Source organism: Herpailurus yagouaroundi, unplaced genomic scaffold, assembly GCF_014898765.1.
Source record: "Herpailurus yagouaroundi ecotype Mexico unplaced genomic scaffold, PumYag 67383, whole genome shotgun sequence".
NCBI classification, from domain to species: domain Eukaryota; kingdom Metazoa; phylum Chordata; class Mammalia; order Carnivora; family Felidae; genus Herpailurus; species Herpailurus yagouaroundi.
Window position 1 is genome coordinate 355,254 of NW_024420199.1, and position 23,240 is coordinate 378,493.

Below are 23,240 nucleotides of genomic sequence, written 5' to 3' on the forward strand. Positions count from 1 at the left end.
ACAAAAATCAACTAAACACAAAGGGAAATCAGGGACAACGAAACTGTAAGACATGTAGAAGATAAATAGCAAAATGTCAGAGGCCTTCCTTAATAGAAATTATTTTAAATGCAAATGGTTGAATTCTTCAATCAAAAAGGCAGAAAGATTGGCAGAATAAATAACTATTGGGCCAAAGAAGAAATCATAAGGAAAGTTAGAAAATTACTTGAGAACAATGAAAGTGAAAACACAACATAAGAAAACTTCTAGGATGGAGCAGAAGCAGTGCTAACAGGGAAAGTTGTAGCTATAAACACTTACATTTAAAAATAAGAGAATGGGGCACCTGGGTGTCTCAGTCAGTTAAGCATCTGACTTGGCTTAGGTCATGATCTCACAGTTTGTGAGTTCAAGCCCCACGTCAGGCTCCATGCTGACAGCTTGGAGCCTGGAGCCTGCTCTGGTGTTTGTGTCTCCCCTTCTCTCTGCCCCTTGCCCGCTCACTCTCTCTCAAAAACAAATAAACATTAAAAAATTAAAAAAATAAGAGGCATCTTAAATCAACAACCTTACTTTTTGCTATAAGAAACAAGAAAAATAAAACAAACTAAACCTAAAGCCAACAGAAGGAAGGAAATAATAGAGATTAGAGCAGAAATCAATAAAATAGAGAATAAAAATAGAGAAAATCAATAAAACCAAGAGTAGATTCTTTGAAAATATCAACGAAATTGAGAAACCTTTAGCTAGACTAAAACAAAAAGAGAGAAGACTTAAATTAATAACACCAGAAAAGAGATCAGGGACATCACTGTCAATTTTACAGAAATAAAAAGGATTATAAGAGAATACTATTAACAATTGTACATCAGCAAGTTGGACAACCTAGATGAAATGGGAAAATTCCTAGAAACACACAAATACTGAAAATGAATTATAAAGAAATAGAAAATCTCAACAGATCTATTACCAATAAGGAGATTAAGTCAGCATCAAAAACTTCCCAACAAAGAAAAACTTAATGAGATGGCCTTACTGATTAATGCTATCAAACATTAAACATATTACTGCCTACATTTCTCAAACTATTCTAAAACATATGAGCAGAAAATACTTCCCAACTCACAGTATGAGCAAAGTGAATGAAGCCAGATACAAAAGGATGAATGCTATATGATTCTACTTATATGATGTACCTAGAATAGGCAAATTCATAGATAGAAACAGAAAATGGAATAGAAGTTACCAGGAGCTAGGAGGAACAGAAAATGGGGAATTACTGTACATCTAATTGTGTAGGGGAAGTCTATGTAAACAAAGACACAGTTAGAGTGAAGGGACCTGGGCTTAAATTATGTATTGGCTTTGCCATTTACTACATGTGTGACATGGGTCAAGTTAATTAACTTTTTCAAATCTCAGTTTACTTATCTGGAAAAAAACCCAGGATCACAGTCACACCAAACTCACAGAGCAATTGTGAGGGTTAAATAATACATACAAAGCACTTAACAAAGAGCTTAGCATCTAAATAAGTGCTCAATGAATGTTAGCTATAATTAACCTTAGAATGGTTTCTGGCACATAACTCCATACATTTCTGTTGAAGGAATACATGCAACTGCATATTTGCTATAATAATGAAATTGATCGGAGCCACAGTTAGGGGAGGGGATGGGGTCCAGAAGAACTTTTTGGAAAGACAGCAACATGGCAGAACAGAGCCCAGAAATATAGTCTGTATGTATTTGACAATATGATAGTATGCATATGACAGGTTATCTGTACATCAGTGCTACTTGTTGGATCACCCTTTTCCCAGGAAGAGAAACCACAATTTTCATGTCCTTTTCCTTCTTGCACATTTCATCTGATTCTTCCTTAAGAAGGGGCTGGAAATCTGGCAATAAAGGAAAAAATTACATATATGTATGCTTGTATCTTACGGGTAATTTTTGCCTCCTTCCACAAAACTCTTACCATATTTTCAACATGTAATAAATATTTAAAATCAAGTCTGGCACATGAGATTCTCAAGTAACATTTGTTGGAAGATCAAATTTATACCTGAACAGTTACTATATTCCCTTACTCTACCTACAGGGATGCTCGCTGTGACACTTCTGTCAGAGTACTATTTTTATTTATTATTTATATTTCACTCTTTTAATATTTTTAAAGTAATTTCTACACTCAAATGTGGGGCTCAAACTCACAACCCCCAAGATCAAGAGGTGCATTATCTACCGACTGAGCCAGTCAGGTGCCCTTCTGATTCTCTTTTTAAGAAAAAGAGGGGTGCCTTGGCTGGTTGAGTCTGTAGGACGTGTGACTCTTGATCCCCAGGTTGTGAGTTCAAGCCCCATGTTAGGTGTAGAGATTAGTTTAAAAAAGAAATAAATAAAAAATAAAGAATGTTTTGAAGCAGGTTTCAGTGTTACAAGATAAAAATAGGGAATTGGGAGAGAATATCGTTATTTAATATAACAGAAAGAACAGCATATGCCAATAAAGTTCACGGTTGGTAGATTTGGGTTGCAAAATAGGTTCTGAGCTTCCTAGCAGCCATCACAAGGAAAGTTAATTAAATAATTCACATGGTCTGTATGATTCAAAAAATAATTACTCAGCTATTTCAGTTACTGAAAATGGAAATTTTCCTTTGAGTTATTAAATAGTTATTTTTTTATATAAATGCCTTTAAGAACATACTACACTACATGAAAAAATGAGTTTCATTGGTCAATTTTGTATTTCAACCCTTAATGTAAAGATCAGCAGATGGATTCCAAAAGGGATCAAAACAGTTTTGTCTAGGTCTGAAACTCCAATAATTCAGCTTCACGGATATGATTTTTTTTTAAAAATCTTGTATCCAGAAGAAATTATTGTACAATAGTCTTCCAAACATATTTGTCCCTTACAATTCAGTTTAGATGCATATTAGGAAGTAGAGATTTCACAGCTACCATCTCTAACCGGGACCCCTAATGTCTCTAATATTATCCCTATGTCTTTAAGGAGGATACCTTTGACATCATTTTATGAAAGTTCTGGAACCTCCAAGGTCACATGACTGAACGGGAAGCCATTTTACAATCTCCACGGGTCGACCATGGAGTACAGTGAGGAGGAGCCTCCCAATTCTTTGGAAAGTGATTCAACACCAACAGCTTCCACATCAGAAGTAACGGGCTCACAAGGTCCCCAAATTCCTGAAGACAGCGGAGCTGAATACTTTGGCGACCTGGGGGCCGAAACTGCCACCAGTGAAGGCACCCAAACTTCTGCCGATGGCACCCAAGCCGATGTCGATGACGGCACCGACATTGCTGCCAAAACTCCTGAGGAAAACTTACTGGAAGGGACAGGTAAGTGGGGTTAAATTTTTTTTTCCCTCACAAGTTAAGCGAATTCTTTTGGGGAAGTGAACTACTAGAAGTCTCTTTGGACTGAGACTCCCTTCAGGAGAAATAATCGGTGTCACGTGTGTCCCTGTCCAAAAGATGTACTCTAGTGACTCTCTTGAGGAACAGGGAAAGGCTAATTATGTAAGAGTAGTTTGGGCGCGGATTGTAGTTATTTAATGGTTTTGCGTGGCGGCCTGGTTGTCACCAGGCGAGGTCGTCTCGCTAAGGGACAAATCTGGTCAATTTAACGGATTCGAAGAGCAACTGAATGTGCCACCCCTTTTACAAATATCACTGCGCACCGGTAACACTCCCTCGGCCTCCCTGAAGGTCGCCCCCCTGTAAAAGGAATTGGTTTTGAAACTATGCTCGGCAAGGTTCCCCCACCCCCACCCCCACACTGCGCTGCGCTCAGCGCCTTTCAAACCTTGCAGCTCGGCACGCGGTAAACTGGCTGCTGCTTCGAGGCCAAACGCCGGTCGGGTCGGGGGCCAGGTCGCGGAGGCGTGGCTAGGCGGGGAGGGGCGGCGCGCGCGGCTCCTACCTGTCGCCACGCCGTCGGCCCGCAGCCCGCCTCCACGCCCGCCGCGCGGGAGCCCACTCACGCCCCCTCCGGAACCCGTCCCCCACCCCCACTCCGGGGAACAGTGTCTGCGCAGCCTTTCCGGTCCTGGCGTAAATCAACGGAGGAGCGGGTGAGTCGGGAGGTCAGAGGGCTCCCGGGCGGGTCAGCGCCCAGCTCCCGCGCACCGGACTTCCTTATCCAGCCCGCCTGGACGGCGAGGCGCGAAGGCTCGGGGCCCCTTGGTCCCACGGGAGGTTTTCCAGGGAAATTGGATCAAAGCCTAGGAGCTGGACTCTTCCTTGGAAGCTTAGCGCTCCTGGGATAAGGATGAAGTGGTCATTGCCTCATATTGCAGCCAGCGGCTATGAACTTGAGAAAATACCAATTTAGGCTTGTGCTGACTTGTGCTGCCTGGAGCATGCTGTTAGGCACCCTCCAGCTAGCTATAATTCTAATTCCAATCCTGATTCCGCTGAAACAAGATGGAGCTGGGGGTGGAGAGTGGTCCTGTTTAGTTTAATTACTTATTAAAGAGTGCTTGTCTGAAAAAAAATGGATGCCTTTTAAAAAAATAAATACAATACAACCGGTTCATTGGGTAGATGAAAGTAACAAATTTAAAAAATAACTAAGACTCATTTCAACTGGGGTTGTCCACCTTCTCTGAAATAGTTTCAATTCTTACATTCGTTCCTTTATATTGAGAGGAGTTGCCAGTAAGGCATTGAAATGAACAAAATACCCTAGTCTTAGTTCTGAAAAATCTAAAAGTTATTTCTGATCTGATAAAATCTTGCTTAGCAGCTAGTTCTTCAAATAATCTGCATTTCTGCTCCCAACCTTGTGTTTGCAACTGTCCGTTCTGTTAGGCAATGTGCCCAGCCCCAAGGTTTTTATTTAATTTACTTTATTTTAATTAAATTTTTGCTATGTTCACATTTAGATTTTGTATCTGTGTGTGTATGTCTGTGTGTATCTGTGTGTGTGTGTGTATCTGTATGAAGCAGGAAGAAAATAAATGACTATCACAAATAATCTCTCTCCTCTCATCCTGGGTGTCTCCTTTTCTGCTGCTGACCTCTCTTGCTTTCTATGCCTTTCTGGTGGTTTCTGAAGTCATACTAAAGGACTGGTGAATGATTTCACCATAATAGGCTCTCAGACTCACTTTTATGTGTTTTTAAAAAGGGTTGCAATTCTTTTAAGTGAGATTCAAATGGTTTACAGAGTATTAGGGAGCTGTGGTTAACTGGAGATTTTAATCTAATTAAAAATACAAGATTTTATAACTTGGTATGTAGCGTAATGTCCTTAGAACATAGGAAGATCTTGTCTATTTTCATATATGTATATTGCTTTCTTTCTACCTTTTGAGAAAAAATTTCCTCAGAAGTGTGAGCCCTAAAACGCAACGTGCAAGCCACTACAGATTTTTCCCAAATAGCTGGAAAATAAGATTAAAAATAAAAATCAACTTGGATGGGATTATTCACTTTACAGAAGGTTTTTTTTTTAATTTTTTAAATTAAAAAAATTTTTTAACGTTTTATTTATTTTTGAGACAGGGAGAGACAGAGCATGAACAGGGGAGGGTCAGAGAGAGGGAGACACAGAATCCAAAACGGGCTCCAGGCTCTGAGCTGTCAGCACAGAGCCCGACGCGGGGCTCGAACTCACGGACCGCGAGATCAGGACCTGAGCCGAAGTTGGCTGCTTAACCGACTGAGCCACCCAGGCGCCTCCAGAAGGTTTTTTTTTAAATAAAGGGATCCATCTTAGAATTCCTTTAAATAACTTCTTAGGGGTATTTCAAGTAAGTGGTAGTTGTGCGGATTAAATAAAATAATAGACCTAATGCACTCAATGAAGTGCCTGCCATATAGAATGTACACAGTGAATGTTAATAATGAATAAATTAAATTGGATTTTATGATCTATCGTATCACCCCTTCAAGAAAGTGCCCATTCCATGAACCTAAGTGTACTCATATAGATAGCCTCGCCGTAAGAACTGGACTCCTAACTTTTAAACAAAATAGTTTAGAACTGTTGATGCTGACTTTAGAGTCATAGAGACTGCCTGCTCTCCCATAGGCTTAATTCATACCAATCCATTAAGGTGAATGAAATATTAAAAATTAAGCTCTTTTTTCCTTCAAATCATTATAGAACACTTGTGCCAGTGGTTTTGGTTGATTCTGGACTTTGGCACTCTTCCCTGCAGAGGGATGTAGTTTGCTTCGGTAGCCATCATAGCGCTGATGAATTGTAGTCCTTTACCTTAGAGTCTAGCAATATCATTAAGAAGACTAGGGGTGCCTGGGTGGCTCAGTCAGTTAAACGTCCAACTTCAGCTCGGGTCATGATCTCATGGCCTGTGAGTTTGAGCCCTACATCGGGCTCTGTGCCGATAGCTTGGAACCTGGAGCTTGCTTCGGATTCTGTGTCTCCCTCTCTCTCTGACCCTCACCTGCTCATGCTCTGTCTCTCTCTCTCAAAAATAAATAAATGTTAAAAAATTAAAAAAAAAAAAAGACTACATCATGTTCCATAACAACTTTACTTCTTTTGTTATCATGTAATTTGGGCTATCCTTGGAAAGTCTACATATATTGGAAGGGAGATCAAGTGACTTTTAGAAATAATCAAGTTATGTCAAGTAAGGTACTTCAGAGCTGTACACACATCGTTTCAGTGAGGGTTGTGGGCAAGATCTTGTGTAATGTAACCAGTACTACCAGAAGTGGTCAGCAGAGGGGCAAGATGAGTTTTTGGTCACTTGCTATTTTGTGTTTGCTTTCATGAACTCAAAAACAAGAGATGAGTAAAAGCCAGGATGAACCTCCTCAGGAACTTGAGAACCAGTTTATATTGCGTCTCCCACTGGTAAGAAACCCTTGTATCTCAGACCACATATCTTCAGTGCATATGTATTAGCTCTGCTTGGATTCTGTTCTATTTAAGGTAGGCTATAAAAATTAAGAACATTTGTTTCCCAGGAATCACGTTTTATTAAACAGTCCTATTCTAGTGTGTACTCTTTTAGCAGAATTCTTTCATCCTGTACATGCCACCTATCATGTGGGTTGATTTCCTAGCAAAGGGCTGTGACAGTGAGGGATCCAGTGACTTACCGGAGGTGCTAACGGCCTGTTCACTGAACAGCCATGATAAGACTCCTTTTAAATCCTTTCTGTCACCTCAAAAGGGGCAGTGAAAGGGACCATCACTATTTCCTCAAATTCATCACCATGCAAGGCTGTTGAAGCTCATCTGAGCATTGTGTTAGGGTCTCTTCCCCCATTGATACCTGCATTCAAGTAGTATTTAGTCTAAGAATGTTGTATTAAGGACGGCCTTCAGAAAGATATTTCCCCAATTAGGGCTAATTATATACCCAGTAAACTGCAGCTAAGCCTTTACTTAGCAACTACAACTGAAGGGCAGCAGTAAGAGGCAGGAATGTAGGGCTTGAAGAAGGCATTAACTGTAGCTACTAAAAACCAACAATGAGATTAGAGTCAGCCTCATCCTAACTTGACTTAGCACACCTTATGTCATGGTACATGACACTGTTCCTAACATTTGGGAGATTTAAGGTTTTATTTAAGGGAGGACTATAACACATCTATTAGCTGCCAAGTAGACAATTCATCCTTCTGATTTTTCAATCTACCTCCTTTTTAGGAACATGCATTTACTGTCAGGAAGATGGTACATTCTGGAAGTGTTGCCATGAAGGATAAACTAAAAATTGACTTATCTTGTAAGTAGTAAATACCCGTCTACCATACACTGAACAGTTAATTTATTAAGGGATTGCTACGTGCCAGACACTATACTAGATACTAAGGATGAGACAAAGAGCAGAATATGGTCTCTGCCTTGAAGACCCTAAGAGAGGCTTAAGTCACTCTCATATCTTCTTTTTGAGGAAAGGAAGTAGAAATTATGTAATTTGAGGTAATTATTGTACTGTGTATAAGGAAGAATTGGCGGGAGGTCAATGGTGAGATTTGTATACTTCTGTTTGTCTCTTACATACAAACTTTGTGATTTCTGACTGTCCGGGGTAATGATAAATGAATGTCCTGTACTTTTTTTTTATAAAAGTCACATATCTTTCTCTTTTTTGAATAATATTTATTAGGATTTTTAAATACAGAGAAGTATATAAAGAAGAAAATTTAAAATGGCTTATAATCCCATCACTCAGGTAGCCCTTATTTACATTTTAAAAAAGGTAATACAAGTTCATGGTTAGAAAATTTAAATATAACCAGAAGAAGACAGGAAATAATAAAGATTAGAGCAGAAATTAATGCTATCTAAACCAAAACAAACAAACAAACAAACAAACAAACAAACCCAGAACAGATAAATGAAACCAGAAGCTGGTTCTTTGAAAGAATCAACAAAATTGATAAACCACTAACCAGTTTGATCAAAAAGGAAAAACAAAATTTAAATATAAAAGTTCAAAAAGAGGAGTGAAACTCTCCTTGCAGTGCCCCAACATTAATGCCAAAGATAACTAATAATAATTGTTTCTCCTTGTTTCCTTACAGACAGAATTTTTATTCATGATACCAACATTTAAATCCCCTACATCTTTCAAGTTAATTGAAAGAATTAAAGCACCATGTCCAGCATATTTCTGTATTTTTATTTTTTCACTTAATATTAGAAGATTGTACTTGAATCCTCTTGTGTTAAGGGACGAGCAAAAGCTAGAGACATCTGGGCAGGATTCAGAGTTGTCAGCATATGAATATATATATTCCTACAGTGTATGGATATTGTGTAGAATCTTATCTTGGTGAAGCTAACTAGAGATTATAACTTCAGATATACTAGCACCTTTCTGGGATCACCCCTTCCTTCACTTGACCCTTTGAAAATACCCATGTACAATGACATAATTGAGTGCTTCTAATGGGGTCAAAATGAATGGGGTTGAAAGAAAGGAGTTTGCCTTTCAGGATGAGAATGAAACATTCGCCACTTCATCCACATTTAGTTCACAATGATTACAAAGAGACTTAGCTACTTTTGATCCAGTAGAGTAAACTGAGAAAAAAGAGCTCCATATACCCTGCCTTCTTTTCACTGGGAAGTTACCAATTACATACACAATTCTAGCATTATGAGAAATAGTAGGTTTTGCTGAAAGACTGGCCTGTCCCACTTAAGTCTTCGTCACTTAAACCCCAGAATGCTTAAGAGTACATTGGGAAGATGTTGGATTTAATTTTTCCTGCCTCTCTTCAGCTGATGGACGTCATGCAGTTGTTGATGTAGAAGATGTCTCACTAACTGCTAAGCTGGTTGATTTGCCTTGCATTATCGGAAGCCTGAAAACTCTTGATAAAAAAACTTTTTATAAGACAGCAGATATTTCTCAGGTATGGATGAGTTTTCTTAATCTACTAGTTCTTACATCCTTCGAGGAATCCCTTTCTCCCTACTTTTCTCTTTCTTTCAGCAGTCCTTTCCACTTGGTGAATGGCTGCTTATCATTTCTAATTCGCAGCTCAATTGCACAGGAATACAGTGTCATGTTCTGGTTTGGCATTTGATCCATAAGTTTTGACTTTTATCCAGATAGCTTTTATATAAAAAAAGGTTCAGGTTTGCCATTTATGATGATTGTCATCTGAAAAAAAAAATGAGGATCTGGGATCTTCTTCTGAACTTTCTGCTAAAGCAAGATGCTGTTAATTCTCGAGATTTATATTTGTTTTTTTCATCATCTCAACTGTTGATTTCTTGTTTGCCTTCTAAATCAAAATACTAAGATATATTTGTTCTTAACATATTCCCTCTGAAGTGGTAAGTACTTGAGCTAAAAACAAACAAATAAAAACAAAATCTAGAATCCATATACAGTGTTGCAGAGACCAACAGAGAAAGAGAGACAGAATTAATATGCATGTATATGTAATACTTGGCTTTCTGGAAATGCCAAGTACTATTCTCCTTACTGCTTACTATGCTCCAGGATTTCTGGTAGTAAAAATGATCATGATTCATTTCTAATCCAGGATTCGTGACCATAGTCAACTTCTTCATCTTTGTTAAATGTAGATGCTTGTGTGCACTGCTGCTGATGATCTCCACTCTTCTCCAGAAGAATCAGTTACCTCTACTGACCTTAACGCAGTCATGAAAAATGAAAAAGAGAGAGAGCAAAAATATGTCTGGAAGCATGGCAGTAAGTCACCAGCCCCTTGCTCACTTTGGCTGACTACATTTAATCTACTGAATCCTAATTACTTGTGAGCCAGGGACCTGTTACCACACTTAGGTGTTTGGTTCATTAGACATCCAGACACTCTTAAAGGAACAGGTCATGTCGTTAGCCAGTGGCTTTCTCTTTGTCAAATTCAGATAGATATGTGACTACCAACAGTCATATATACATTTCACCATGTTGAATTTATTTTAGTTACTCCACCACTTAAGAATGTCAGAAAGAAAAGGTTCCGCAAAACAACAAAAAAGGTTAGTTGCATGCTATTTCTGTGTCTACTGGGTGGATTGGAAGAGGAGTTAGTTGGGGATTAATTTTTTCACTCATTTATATGTTCAGTAAACATCGATTATGAGCTAAATGCCAGGCACTGTGCGGTAGCAGTTGGGAGTATATAGTGAACAGAAACAGACCTGATCATTTAGGGATCTGGATGTGTCATGAATTTGAAACTTCTGCTAATGCTTTGCTTTCAATTGCAAAATCTAGTTTTAAAGTTTATTTATTTATTTTGAGAGAGACAGAGACGGTATGAATTGGGTAGGGACAGAGAGAAAGGGAGAGAGAGAGAATCCCAACCAGGCTCCACATTGCCAGCACAGAGCCCATTGTGGGGCTCGAATCCATGAAACCATGAGATCATGACCTGAGCCGAAACCAAGAGTTGGAGGCTTCCACCCAGGTGCCCTGCAAAATCTAGTTTTAAAGTGAACCCATCTAGAACCTGAGACTTGGAAATTGTGGTTCTATTCCTAGCCTTACCTCCAATTTGTAGAATCTTGGGCAAGCTACAGGAATATTGTAGCTTGTCTGCTTTTTTTAATTAACTTTTAAAAAAAATGTTTTCGTATTTTGAGAGAGAGAGAGAAGGAGCACATGTGTGTATGCTGCGGAGGGGTTGGGCAGAGAGAGAGAGAGAGAGAGAGAGAGAGAGAATCCCAAGCAGGCTCCACACTGTCAGCACAGAGCCCTACTCGGGACCCAATTTCACAAACCCCATGAGATCATGACCTGAGCTGATACCAAGAATCAGATGCTTAACCAACTGAACCACCCAGGCGCCCCTATAATTAACTTTTTATTTTGAAATAATTGTAGGTTCACATGCAGTTGTAAGAAATAAAAGAGAGATGCTATGTACCCTTTATCCAGTTTTCCCCATTGTAATTTTTTGCAAAACTATAGTACAATATCACAAACAGGAAATTGACATTATCACAATTCGCCAATCTTACTCAAATTTCTCCAGTTTTACTTATACTTGTGTGTGTGTATGTGTGCATGTAGTTCTATGCAGTTTTTTCCCATATGTATGTTCATGTATACATCTACACAGTCAAAATACTGTGCAGTTTTGTTACCACAAGGATCCCTCATCTTGACCTTTTATAGTCACATTTACCTCCCTCCTACCCCACCCCTCGGTCTCTAACCCCTGGCCAACACTAGTATGTTCTCCATCTCTGTAGTGTTGTCAGTTTGAGAATGTCATATAAATGGACTCATACAATGTGTAACATTTAATGCTGGCTTTTTCCCCCCACTAACCATAATTCCCTTAAGATCCATGCAAGTTGTTGCATGTATCAGTACTTCATTCTTGTTATTGCTGAGTAGTATTCCAGGGTATGCACATACCCCAGCTTGTTTAACTGTTCACCCACTGAAGGACGTCTGGGTTGTTTTCAGTTTTTTACCATTATAAATAAAGCTACATGCAGGTTTTTGTGTCAACATAAGTATTCATTTCTTTGGGATAAATGTGCAGGGGTGCTATTTCTGGGTCATATGGTACTTGAATGTTCAATTTTATGAGAAACTACCGTACTGTTTGCAAAGTGGCTATAACATGATATCTTCCCAGTAGACTGTACCTGTGATCCACTTACTCTAAGTCCCCACCAGAATTAGGTGTTTGTCACTCTTTTTTATTTTAGCCATCTGATAGATGTGTAGTAACCTTGTTGTGGTATTAATTTGCATTTCCCTGATAGCTAATGATGTTGAACATCTCATGTGTTTTTTTTTTTATTTTGCCATCCATATATCCACTTCAGTGAAGTGTCTGTTCATGCCCTTTGCCTGTTTCCTAAGTGGATTTATTTATTGTTCAGTTTTAAGAGTTCTTTTAATATTCCAAATATTAGTCTTTTGTCAGATATGTAGAAATTTGCAAATATTTTCTCCTAGTCTGTAGCTTGTCTTTTCCTCTTCTCCACAGGATCTTTCAAAGAGCAAAGGTTTTTTGTTTGATTAAGTCCAACTTACAGATTTTTCCTTTTTTTAATATTTATTTTAGGAGAGAGAGATAGAAAGTTAGTGGGGGAGGGGCAGAGAGCGAGGGAGACAGAGAATCCCAAGCTCTGCACCGTCAGCGCAGAGCCCAATGTGGGACTCAAACCCACGAACCATGAGATCATGACCTCAGCTGAAATCAAGAGCCAGTCATTTAACTGACTGACCCACCCAACTACCCCTACCATATCTTCTCTGTCCATTCATTCATCGATTAACACTTGGGCTCCTTCCATATTTGGCCACCTAGGTGCCCCTATAGATATTTCCTTTTAAGGATCTTTCCTTTGTGTTAAGTTTAAGAACTCTTTGCCTAGCCCAGATCCTGAAGATTTTCTCTTATTTTTTTCTAAAAGTTTTACATTTTACATATAGACCTGAAATCCATTTTTGAGCTAATTTTTGTAAAAAATGTGGTGTTTAGTTCAAGGGTATTTTTTTTTTTTTGCCTTTGCATATCCAGTTGCCCCAGCACCATTTATTAAAAAGACTCTCCTTCCTCCATCGTATTGTTTTTTGCACCTTGTCAAAATCAGCTGGGCATTTTTGTGTGTGTCTGTTTCAGGGTTCCCTATTCTGTTCCATTAATCTGTGTGTTGATCCTTCTACTGATATCACAGTGTAGCTATATAATAAATGTTGAAATGAGGAAGACTGTTCTCATTTTATTTTTGTCAAGATTGTTTTAGTCATTCTAGAGCCTGTACCTTTCCATATAATTTTTTTTGTAAGTTTGAAGTTTAGAACAAATTTTCTATGTCTATAAAAACCTTGTTGGAATTTTGGTAGGAATTGCATTGAACCTATATATCAATTTGGGGATAATTGACAGCTTTACTATGTTGAATCTTTCACTCCATGAACACAGTTGCCTTGGCTTTTATACTGTCAGTCAACAGTACTTATTGAGTGCCTACTAAATGTAAAACTAAATTAAGAATACTTTTAGAATCCTTTAAGCTTTAGTGAAGTAGAAAAGTTGTAATAATAACTTCATTGTTTATTGTGTTTTATTTCATAGCTCACTGATTTCAAACAAATTGAAGAAATCAGCTTTCCTGAGGTAGAGCTATCATTATATAACTTTATTGTTTACTCTTAGTGTGTTTTATTTCATAGCTCATTACTTTAAGGCAAATCAAAGAAATCAAAAAGGTTACTTTTTGGCCTTCCTTCTCTCTAACTGCCACTGCCATACAGGTACACTAAATTGGTTCACTTAAAAATGGATTCATTGTTTAATGCCTGATAACTCCTAGAGGAAAAGAAACAATTTGGCCAGTGACTTTGAATTCTAATCTGCTTTTTTCTCTGATACTTATTTTAAGAGCCATTTTTTGGAAGCCAGTATTCACTTTTACCAGCAGTTGTTTGCAATTGCTTATTCCCCCTCAAAGTTCTAATTTCTATTTGTAGCATGATGAATTGGTTGCTGTGGAGATAATTGTCTAAAATTGGATTTAAGGGAGAACATGTAGCTAAGACCCAGTTTTTATAGGAAAATCTTTAATAATAAAGATGTGGAAAAGTGAACTTTGGGAATTTGGATCTTTAAGCCAAATTACTTTTAAATAACAAGTAAGGAATTGTAGTTGTTTGCCAGTATGGGTCAGGGCCAATAATTAATAACTGAGGCCTAAGGGTTGTGCTTCTGAGAGAAGTCTTTAACACGGAGTTGCAGATCGAAAAGATTAAATGTCTCAAGTTAATTTGTTTGAATGGGGGAAAAAAATAAGCTTACCATACAGAAACCTAGAGCCTGGTCAAAGATTTCTTCATAAATAGCATTACTTAAAGTAGAAATTGATTTGGATGGATATTAAAGAGACCTAATTATTTGAATTCATTTGTATGTAGGAGAAGGGCATTCCTGCAAAACACAGAGTGTTAAATGACATTACTGATATCTCCTCTCCCCCTGCTTTGGTTCAATACACTGAATCTCCTGATGTGGAAAAGGAAGTGAAAAGACTACTGTGTTCAGATGCTGAAGCTCTCAGTGCTCGTATCCTTTTATACTAAATATTTTCCTTGTAGCCTGTTCCGCCCCATATGTACTTGCTGACAAGCCCTCACTTCTGGTATTTGTGTACTAATTTTAGTGTGTAGAACTTCAGATTTTTGTTACAGAAATGTTACTTCCTAGCTAGGAATAGTAAATTCACACAATAGAAATGTATTTACTTGTGTAATCCAATAGGAGGTACTTCTTCATACTAGGAATCCAGATACAGATGGCCTGAAGTTGGACCAAATTAAATAGCACTTTCACTCAGAGAACCTCTTCCCTTTCAACTGTGTCTTCTCCTTTCTTTCTGCTTGTTCCTTGACCACCACCCCTCCTTTCAGGATGGGAAGTCATTGCTGAAGATGAAACCAAAGAAATAGAAAGTCAAGGCTCTATCCCAGGCTTTGCAATGTCCCCAGGAATAAGTGGCTATAAGCAGGGTCATTTCTCATCAGGTATGTTAATAAAGACAAAATGAGAGCTTCAGAGAAGGCAAGTGTTGACGTGCGAAAGACCATTCTCCAGAGACTCACAGGCCAATCACAGAAAAAGGATGCCTTGGCCTTTCTTTCCTCTTCCTTTAGTGCTTCAGGGGTGTTTTAGACTGGTGTTCTAATCTCCCATCAGTCCCTGGTATCCTAAATTCCTATGGGCCCTTAAATACTCTAAATGTCTTGATCACTGAATACATGAATGAATGTTAGTGTTTTGCATTTCCTGCCATTGCCTTAGGAAGGGAAGGATCTTCCTGTGAGAAAATTATTTATAAAATTCATTGGTTGACCAGTGAATTTGAGGGAAGGAAGATAACTGCAGATTGAGTGAGAGTCATTTGAAAAGATTCAGATAGATTCACCTTCCTCTTGCTTGAAACCAATAGAATATGGTATGTTTCGGGAGATGTTCGGTGATTCTAGTAGCAACAGTGATGATGAGGATGAGGATGATGAAGAGGATGAAGAAGATGATGAAGAAGATGACTACGATGAGGATGAAGTTGAGAAAGATTATTATGAAGAGGATCTAGAAAGGGAGCTACAGGCCAAGTTCTTTGCATCTGGCCAGTATGAGGCAAAGGAAGGAGCCAGTTCAGCAGGTAAGTTATGGAGGAAAAACCAAAGAGGTGGGACAGAGTGGGTGGCAGCGCTGAAGATTGACTTTAAACATGTGTTAGATGCAAGGCTAAGTTTGAGAAGTTACGTTTGAGATGTGGAGTGGAGTTTTGGTTGACTTTGATTTTGGTCCACTAGTTTGGGCCATGTTTAGTTAAAATTTCTGTCTGTCTCTGTTAGTCATGGATATTCAGAAGCAGATTCATTACATGGAGAAAAAGCTCCAAGAGATTCAATGCAAAGCACAAAGACAGAGGGATCTCTTAAAGAAAGTGGAAAACCTGACACTCAAGGTAAATTCTTGTTGGCTGGGATAAAGATACCTTGATATCCTACTTTCAAAATCCCATCTTTGTGTTTCTAACTCGTATCATCCCTGTGCAGCATTCTTACTCATTTTTTGACCTAAAACAACCTCTTAGACACCCCTAAGAAGATACAGCCCTATTTCCTTTTATCTGAGTAATTTTGATCATCTCATACAAGAATTTTTGAGAAGAGACAAGGAGACTTGAGATAATGATTACCAATACTGAGCATCTGTTATGTGAAAGGCACAAAAAGAGCTAAGTATTTTACATGTATCATCTCATTTCATCCTCATTTCATCCTTCCTGAAATACAGGTACTGTCGCTAATCTTATAGATAAGGAATTGAAATTCAAAAAGGTTAAGTAACTAGTGGTAAGACATAGATTGAATCATGTCTTGATTCAATCAAATAGTTGTTTGTACCAAAATGTATTCATTGAAGTGAAAGAAAAATTAACAAAGTTCATTTTTAAATGTTATGATGCATGCCTGAACAAGAATAAATATCTTGCTTGATTTTTATTAACATATATTTTAACAAAAGGAAAGTATATGTTTAGGCCATGTTTGCATCCTTTTTTATAGTGAGGGAAATTCTGAAGCATCTGGAAAATTCCTTGCCAGATTTTATTTTCTGGAGAGCCGTAGTCATCAAAATGTAGTAACTCAACACAGAACTGTACCTATTTAGAATATTGTCCTTTACATTAACCAAGTGAGATAATAGATGTGTACACACTTTGAAAGATACAGTTGTATTGATGTTGCATGGAGGACTAGTTAGGAATAATAATATTCTGCCCTAGTGCAGGGAAATGAATGAGTCAGCACCAAATTCCAAGTCAGCTTTTTTAATAGTTCACCACAGTCAAAGGATTTGTGCTAAACTAGAAAAAGGTAACATGAAGGCATTCCAACCATTTATTTTAAGGCAAGAAAAAAATATCGTGTGTAGGTTTATAAAATCAAATCAGATGGCTCTGTACTTAGGGGATGCAGTTTTTATACTCTGAATCCTTTAAAAACAGTGCTCTTTTGTTATGACTGACAGTTTGCTTATCAAATTATTTGCCAAACTCTTTGTCTCACTTGGTTCTCTTTTCCTTTGAGACTCAGCATTCATCATTTATACAATTTGTTTTCCAGAGTCATTTACAGTCTGTGCTGGAGCAGCTTAAGTTACAGGAAAAAGAAAAAAATGAGCAGGTGAGAAGTGTTTTCAAATCAACCAGAAAAAATTTGATACAAAGAATCCCCAACCCCACCCCCAAAGTCATTTCTAGCTGTTCCTTTCACAGGATCAGTAGTGACCAAATCTTCTAAATGAGGATAGTAGGTTGGAACAAGGTTTTTGTGAAAATTCACTCATTCAGCAGATACTGAATGCCTATTAAGTGAAAAGTACAAGATGTACATACCGTGTTGAATAAGACAGAGTACTTGTCCTCATGGAGATGTCTAGATGGAAGATTGACAGTGAACAAATTAACATACAAATGGAGAAGTGCAAATGGCAAAAAAAAAAAGTGCTTTGAAGGAGGAAAAAACATCAGTGGTGCTATTTGAATAAAAGGAGTCCTGAATTAAATGGAATTAAATTAAAACGATGGGCCTTTCTGAGGAGGTGATACTTAAGCTTAGACCTAAAGAGTCAATCTGAGCGAAGAGGGAATGGAGAGCCTCTTGGGTGGAGCATATGACAGGTCCCTCATGGGGGAAAGAACCTGGCCTTTTTGAGGACCTCTGGGCTATATAAAGCAAGGAAGAGCATGACTTAACATAAGGTTGTAGAAGTAGGCAGAGGCCATAGTGTATGGTCCCTTGCAGGCCATGATAAGGAGGATGGGTTTTAGTCTTAAGTGCAGTGGGAAACCCTTGAAGAGTTTTAAGCTGGAGAGAGTCACATTTAATTTAAACTTTTTAAAGACCACTCTGATTCTTATCTGGAGAATGGATTATAGGGGGGGCAAGACTAGAATCAGGGAGGCCAGTTAGGAGGCTGTGTGGTAGTCTAATAAGAGAAAATGACAACCTGAACTAAGGTGGTGGCAGTGGCTATGGAAAGAATATATATATATTAACTGCAATAAAAATGTTTTTATAACCACTTTGTTGAGATATAATTCACGTACCATACATTTAAATTGTATGGTTTTAGTATTTTCACAGAATTGCACCACCATCACCACAATCAGTTTTAGAACATTTTTCATCACCCAAAAAGAAACCTGTATTCAATACCAGTCATTCCCCATTTCTTCTGAATTTCTACCACTTGCCGGACCAAGGCAACCACTAATGTACCTTCTCATCTACTTTGCCTATTCTGCTTATTTTATCTAAAAGGACATATATAATGTGTGGTCTTTTGTATCTGGCTTCTTTCACCTAGTATAATGTTTTCAGAGTTAATCCATGTTGTGGCATGTATCAGTAGTTTATTCCATTTTGTGGGTGAATAATATTCTAATATTCCATGTGTGTAAGCATACACACATACCACGTTTTGTTTATCCATTCATCCATTGATGGACATTTGGATTGTTCCCACCTTTTAGCCATCATGAATAATGCTGCTACAAACACTCATATATGAAAGAATATATTTTAAAGGTAGAATGGATGGGAGTTGGGCCAGTTACTGGGTATTGAAGGACGTGTTAAGGATGCATGCCAGGTTTCTGACTTGAACAGCTGTATTATTTCAAGCCACAAGAGAGTGAGAAGACTGAAAAGAAGGTACTGTAGGATAAGTGAGGGTCAGGTAGCTGTACAGAAGATGTATGCTGGCTTCAGTCCTATAAAATTGAGGGTAATAATCGTAAAGGAACTGGGGGCCATATGATGATGGGCTTAGCATAGGGCTCTTGAGATAGAGACACCAACCCCCATCCCCGTTACACATACAAGCAAAGCCAGGGGAATTCTATATATTCCCTTCCACTCAGCAAATCACTTAACCAAGTACTGCTCATAAACAACCATGTGAACAATTAACACCAAATTGCTTTAGCACACACCAAACATCTTTGTTTTCATCCATGTAAATAGTATTGGGGAGTGCTATTTTCAGCATGGAAATGTAGCTGTGAACTTTATTCACTCACATTCCTTTACGTTATTAGTTCATTTATAGCCTACTCGAAGCTAGGTTCTGTAGTAGGGAGCTACAAAATGCTTACAACCCAGTCTCTGCCTCCAGGTGGGAAGAGATTCATGAGAGGGACAGGAATTTAAAGGAATGAAGTCTCACTTTTGTCTATAGAGACTAGGGATGACTTCATAGAGAAATGATGTTTGGCTGGTTCATAGAGAAATGATGTTTGGCTGGAGCCTCAAAAGGTAGAGTGGGGTTTTAATAAGGAGATAGGGAAAAGAGGGCATTCTGTATAGAAAGTAGCATGCATAGTGGCTCAGAGATGGTGATGACAGCCTAGAGTTGAGATTTTTTGTTTAGGGCATAATGAGCCACCAAAACTTTTTCACCTGGGGAGTGACTCAGGAAGATGTCTCTGCCAGCAGTATGTAGGAGAAATTGTTGAGTGGAGAGATACTAGAGGAAGATGCAAGTGATGGAAGGAATCAGAGCTTAACAATTGATTGGATTCATGGGCTCAAAAGGAGAACAAAGAGGAGTCCAAAGCCTGAGTAACTGGAAAATGGTGTGCCACTAACAGAAGACAACAGGAAGGGAATTGTTGGGGGCGCGGATGGAGAAGATGATGAGATAACTTGGAAGCACGTTGAGTTAGAAGCACTTTAGAAAATGGGAGATTGGAGAGTGGCTCATGCAGAGAAATGATCATTGAAGCTGTGGGGATAGATGAGTTAGCCAGGTTGACTGTTTAGCAAGAAGTCCAAACCTGGGGAAAAACCTTCCTTTAGGGGGTGGTGAGAAAGAGAGCCCACAAAAGGGAAAGAACTGGAGCAATCAGTGGTTGTAATCATGTCAGTACCAGAGTGTAGCCTCTAAATTACTGTAGAAGCAATTCTCGTAATTTGGTAGGTGATGTGCAGCATAGGATCACTTTCTAATGCTCCATTCCTTTCTTTCACAGAATGAAAATCTACACTGGTATGGAGTGACCTAAATTAAATAATACTCAAAACCAATCTCTGTCCCAAAGACAGTATACCTCTCAATGTTTTTGGTCACTTTGCCATTCCAAGTAAAATAAATAAAGAGAGAGAGAGATAGATAAATAAATACGTAAATAAATAAATATTGGTCAGGTCTTTGGTTCAGTTTCCAAGTGTATCATAACATGGTAAGAAGCAGCAGCTAAGACTTGGTTTAAGATCCAGTGTGTTCAGTGGGACAAAAGCCTATCCCAATTGCTTTATTTTCTCACTCTTCAAATGTGGCTACAGTGATCCCTCTGTACACTCTTCACAGAAATGCAAAGTCTTATCAGAAGCATATTTAATTTTGAAGCATATTCAATTTGAAGGCTTCTTTTTAGAAGTTTGGCACAGTAAAAGACAACGTCATGCAGTGTTGTGCATGCATTCTTGACTGTGGCACTGTTCTTTGGAACATTGCAAGACTCAGATAACCATATAAAATACAAATTACCGTGGTTCTTTTTGGTTCATACAAGTAAATCCTAGATCAAGTAACAGAACCTAAGATTTCAGAGCAATTTTTCATCTTTTTCTGACTCTCCCTACAGCTCATTTTCCTCCGGGAACAATTGAAATCTATTTTGGAGAAGTAAGAGAGCCTTCAGCCTGGCACATGAACCTTGGATTTACTATCCAGACTGAAGACTGGATGAAATTGTACGTGTTTCTGTCCCTTTCATTGCCGTATGCGAAGTCATTTGTTATTTGTTGATCTGAAACTTTTTATGCTAGTCACATTTGAAGTTTATAGCTGTGTAGAAAGGGACAGAATATAAAAAAGTAGTAGACCTAAAATCCCAACTCAATATAGAACTTCCCTTCTCTTTATCAACTTGATAATTGCTTACATTGCCTCTGCTCTGTTGGTGCCATCAAATGATTCAGCCATGCTTCTCAAAGACAGTCTAGCCTGAAGGCCATACAGCTAGCTGGTTTGTGTATGTTTTCAGTTCCCTTCTTCTATTAATTTTAAATATTTCCTAAAACATGGAACAAATCATTTCTACCAAAGGCTAGGACCTCTCACAGTGAATTAAGTGCCTATCTCCCAGCAGTTAACACCAGCTTGTGTCCTGTCTTTGTTAAGGTAATAGGGGCTGCTTTCCTGCTCAGGGATGATTTCTTGCTGCTGCTATCTTTGTTCTCTTGTGTTTTTAGGGATTGTGTCTGGTTATTATTTGACAGCTAAGAGAATAGTTAGGACAGAGATGAAATTCTGAGTTGTTATCCTTATTCTGAGCCTCTTTATCCTAACCCCCATCAGAAGAGGTTAGGAAAAATCAGATGCCTGTGATGCCTGTGAAGACTCCCTTAAAAACCCTGAGTGGGTTTGTTTTTTCAGCTGTATTGTTAAAGTTTTCTGGCCTGTGTTCTTTAAGCAATAAATAAATTCTTCATTTTAATTGGATTGCTGTCACTTTATTAAACCGTTCCCATGATGAATACACTCATATCCAAAAGGAAACTGGAGAGACAAGCAATAAACTCTACCATTAGGAAATGACAGAAGATGCTGTCAATACTGGGGCATCCTTCTAAAGAGCTCTTGGGATAACTCCTAATGAACTAAGCAAATCATCTCACATTAACCATATAGCACTGGGAATTTGAGAAATCATCTAGAGAAGTGATCAAAATGGCAGTATTTGCATTGATTTATGTTGTAGTGGAAAGAACACAAGGTTGGAATCCTGGCTTTTCCATTCACCTTGAGCAAGTCCCTACACCCCTTGGAGCCTCTGTTATTTTTTTCATCTAGAAATCAAGGATGATAATGCTTATGACCAAGAGGTATCTGAGGGTTTTCTGGAAGTAGTCCAGCTAGACCCAGGTCTGGTCCCAATTGATGGAGTCAGTGCTGCTCTAGGAAATGAACTCCACAAGTTTTCTGTGCCTCTTATAGTGCTCCCATTCCAAGTTCAAGTTAATAAGCCAGGGGCAGTGAAGTTCAGGTCAGTATGTATGGGCAGGCCCTGTGGAGGAGGATGGAAGATGGAAGGGATGCTGGGGGCAAATGCAGGGAAGAAGCGGGACTAAGGAAGATATGTTAAGGGCAAACAAAATGAAGTTAATATTAGGAAAAAAGCTAGAAGACAGCTTGAAAACCAAGATGATATATAAAAAAAGATTTTTTTTTCAGAAATTCAGGCTTTAAAAGATGAGAAGAAAGGGAAGTGGGAGAAAGGGACTGTTAGAGGCAGAAGGTGTGGGGGAAGAGGCAAGGTTTGAAAAGAAGATAGCCCTTTACAGATGAAGGAAGGCAGAGGGGGCCACCTGGGTGGCTCAGTCGGTTAAGCACCCAACTCTTGGTTTTGGCTCAGGTTGTGATCTCATGGTTCGTGAGTTCAAGTCCTACATCAGGCTCTTTGCTGATGGCACAGAGCCTGCTTGGGATTCTCTCTCACTCTCTCTTTGCCCCTCCCCTGCTCGTGCTTTCTCTCTCTCTCAAAATAAAATAAACTTAAAAAAAAAGGAAGGCAGGGGGCTGGAGCAGAAACAGATAACAAAGCATCCTGGGGACATGGCTGGAGAGACTGAGGCTAGTGAGGGTGGCATATATGCCACAGGTGGCATCTAGAGGTGATAGAGGTAGAAGAGCCCTAGTTCAGCCTCTATCCAATACTACAGCCCAAGAGCAGCCAGAACTCTGCTGAGAGACAGGATGGAAGGGAAGACAACAGGAAGGGGCAAGGGTGAGTCCATGCGTCTGCAGTGGCCTTGCATTCCCTCTGCTGCCACATCTCATTGTAAACCAGGGTAACTGCTTCCCCACTGCCTTCCAGTCACCCAAGGCTTACTGCCACCCTAACTCCCCACCTCACCCCAACACACACACACACACACACACACACACAGTGATACCTCATGAAGTTTTCTTTTTCTACAGCCCAGTGATTTTAAATTTTATATATTACAGACCTGTGCTGTCCAATATGGTATCAACTAGCCACATGTGGGTTTTGAGCACTTGACATTTGGCTAGCTGGAGCTGAGATGTGCAGTAAGTGTAAAATACACACTGGGTTTCTGTAGGGTAACTGGTGCCCTGCTGACCTTGTACTATTAGCATAGGCCATGTAGGCAGGCTCAACTGCAGGCTGACCCAGGCCTTGGCAGAATGCCCTGTGATCCTCCAGAAACATGGGAAGATAGTCTCATGAGAAGTCACTACAAGACC

The 23,240-nt window shown here is 39.0% G+C and overlaps 1 protein-coding gene across 2 annotated transcripts; it reads left to right on the plus strand.

Annotated features, from left to right (window-relative positions):
• The first annotated feature begins 2,919 nt into the window (after window positions 1-2,919).
• Window positions 2,920-21,470, plus strand: TAF7L (TATA-box binding protein associated factor 7 like). Of its 2 annotated transcripts, none has more exons than XM_040467244.1 (13): window positions 2,920-3,353; window positions 6,776-6,843; window positions 7,645-7,723; window positions 9,229-9,362; window positions 10,045-10,171; window positions 10,406-10,461; window positions 13,527-13,568; window positions 14,363-14,510; window positions 14,855-14,968; window positions 15,394-15,609; window positions 15,806-15,918; window positions 17,084-17,143; window positions 20,611-21,470. In XM_040467244.1, exons 1-13 carry the CDS (start codon window positions 3,098-3,100, stop codon window positions 20,653-20,655), a joined length of 1,458 nt encoding a protein of 485 aa, XP_040323178.1. In that variant the 5' UTR covers window positions 2,920-3,097; the 3' UTR covers window positions 20,656-21,470. The 2 variants fall into 2 exon arrangements, with proteins under 2 accessions (XP_040323178.1, XP_040323179.1); XM_040467245.1 differs by lacking the exon at window positions 2,920-3,353 and adding an exon at window positions 3,975-4,087.
• The last annotated feature ends 1,770 nt before the right edge of the window (window positions 21,471-23,240 follow it).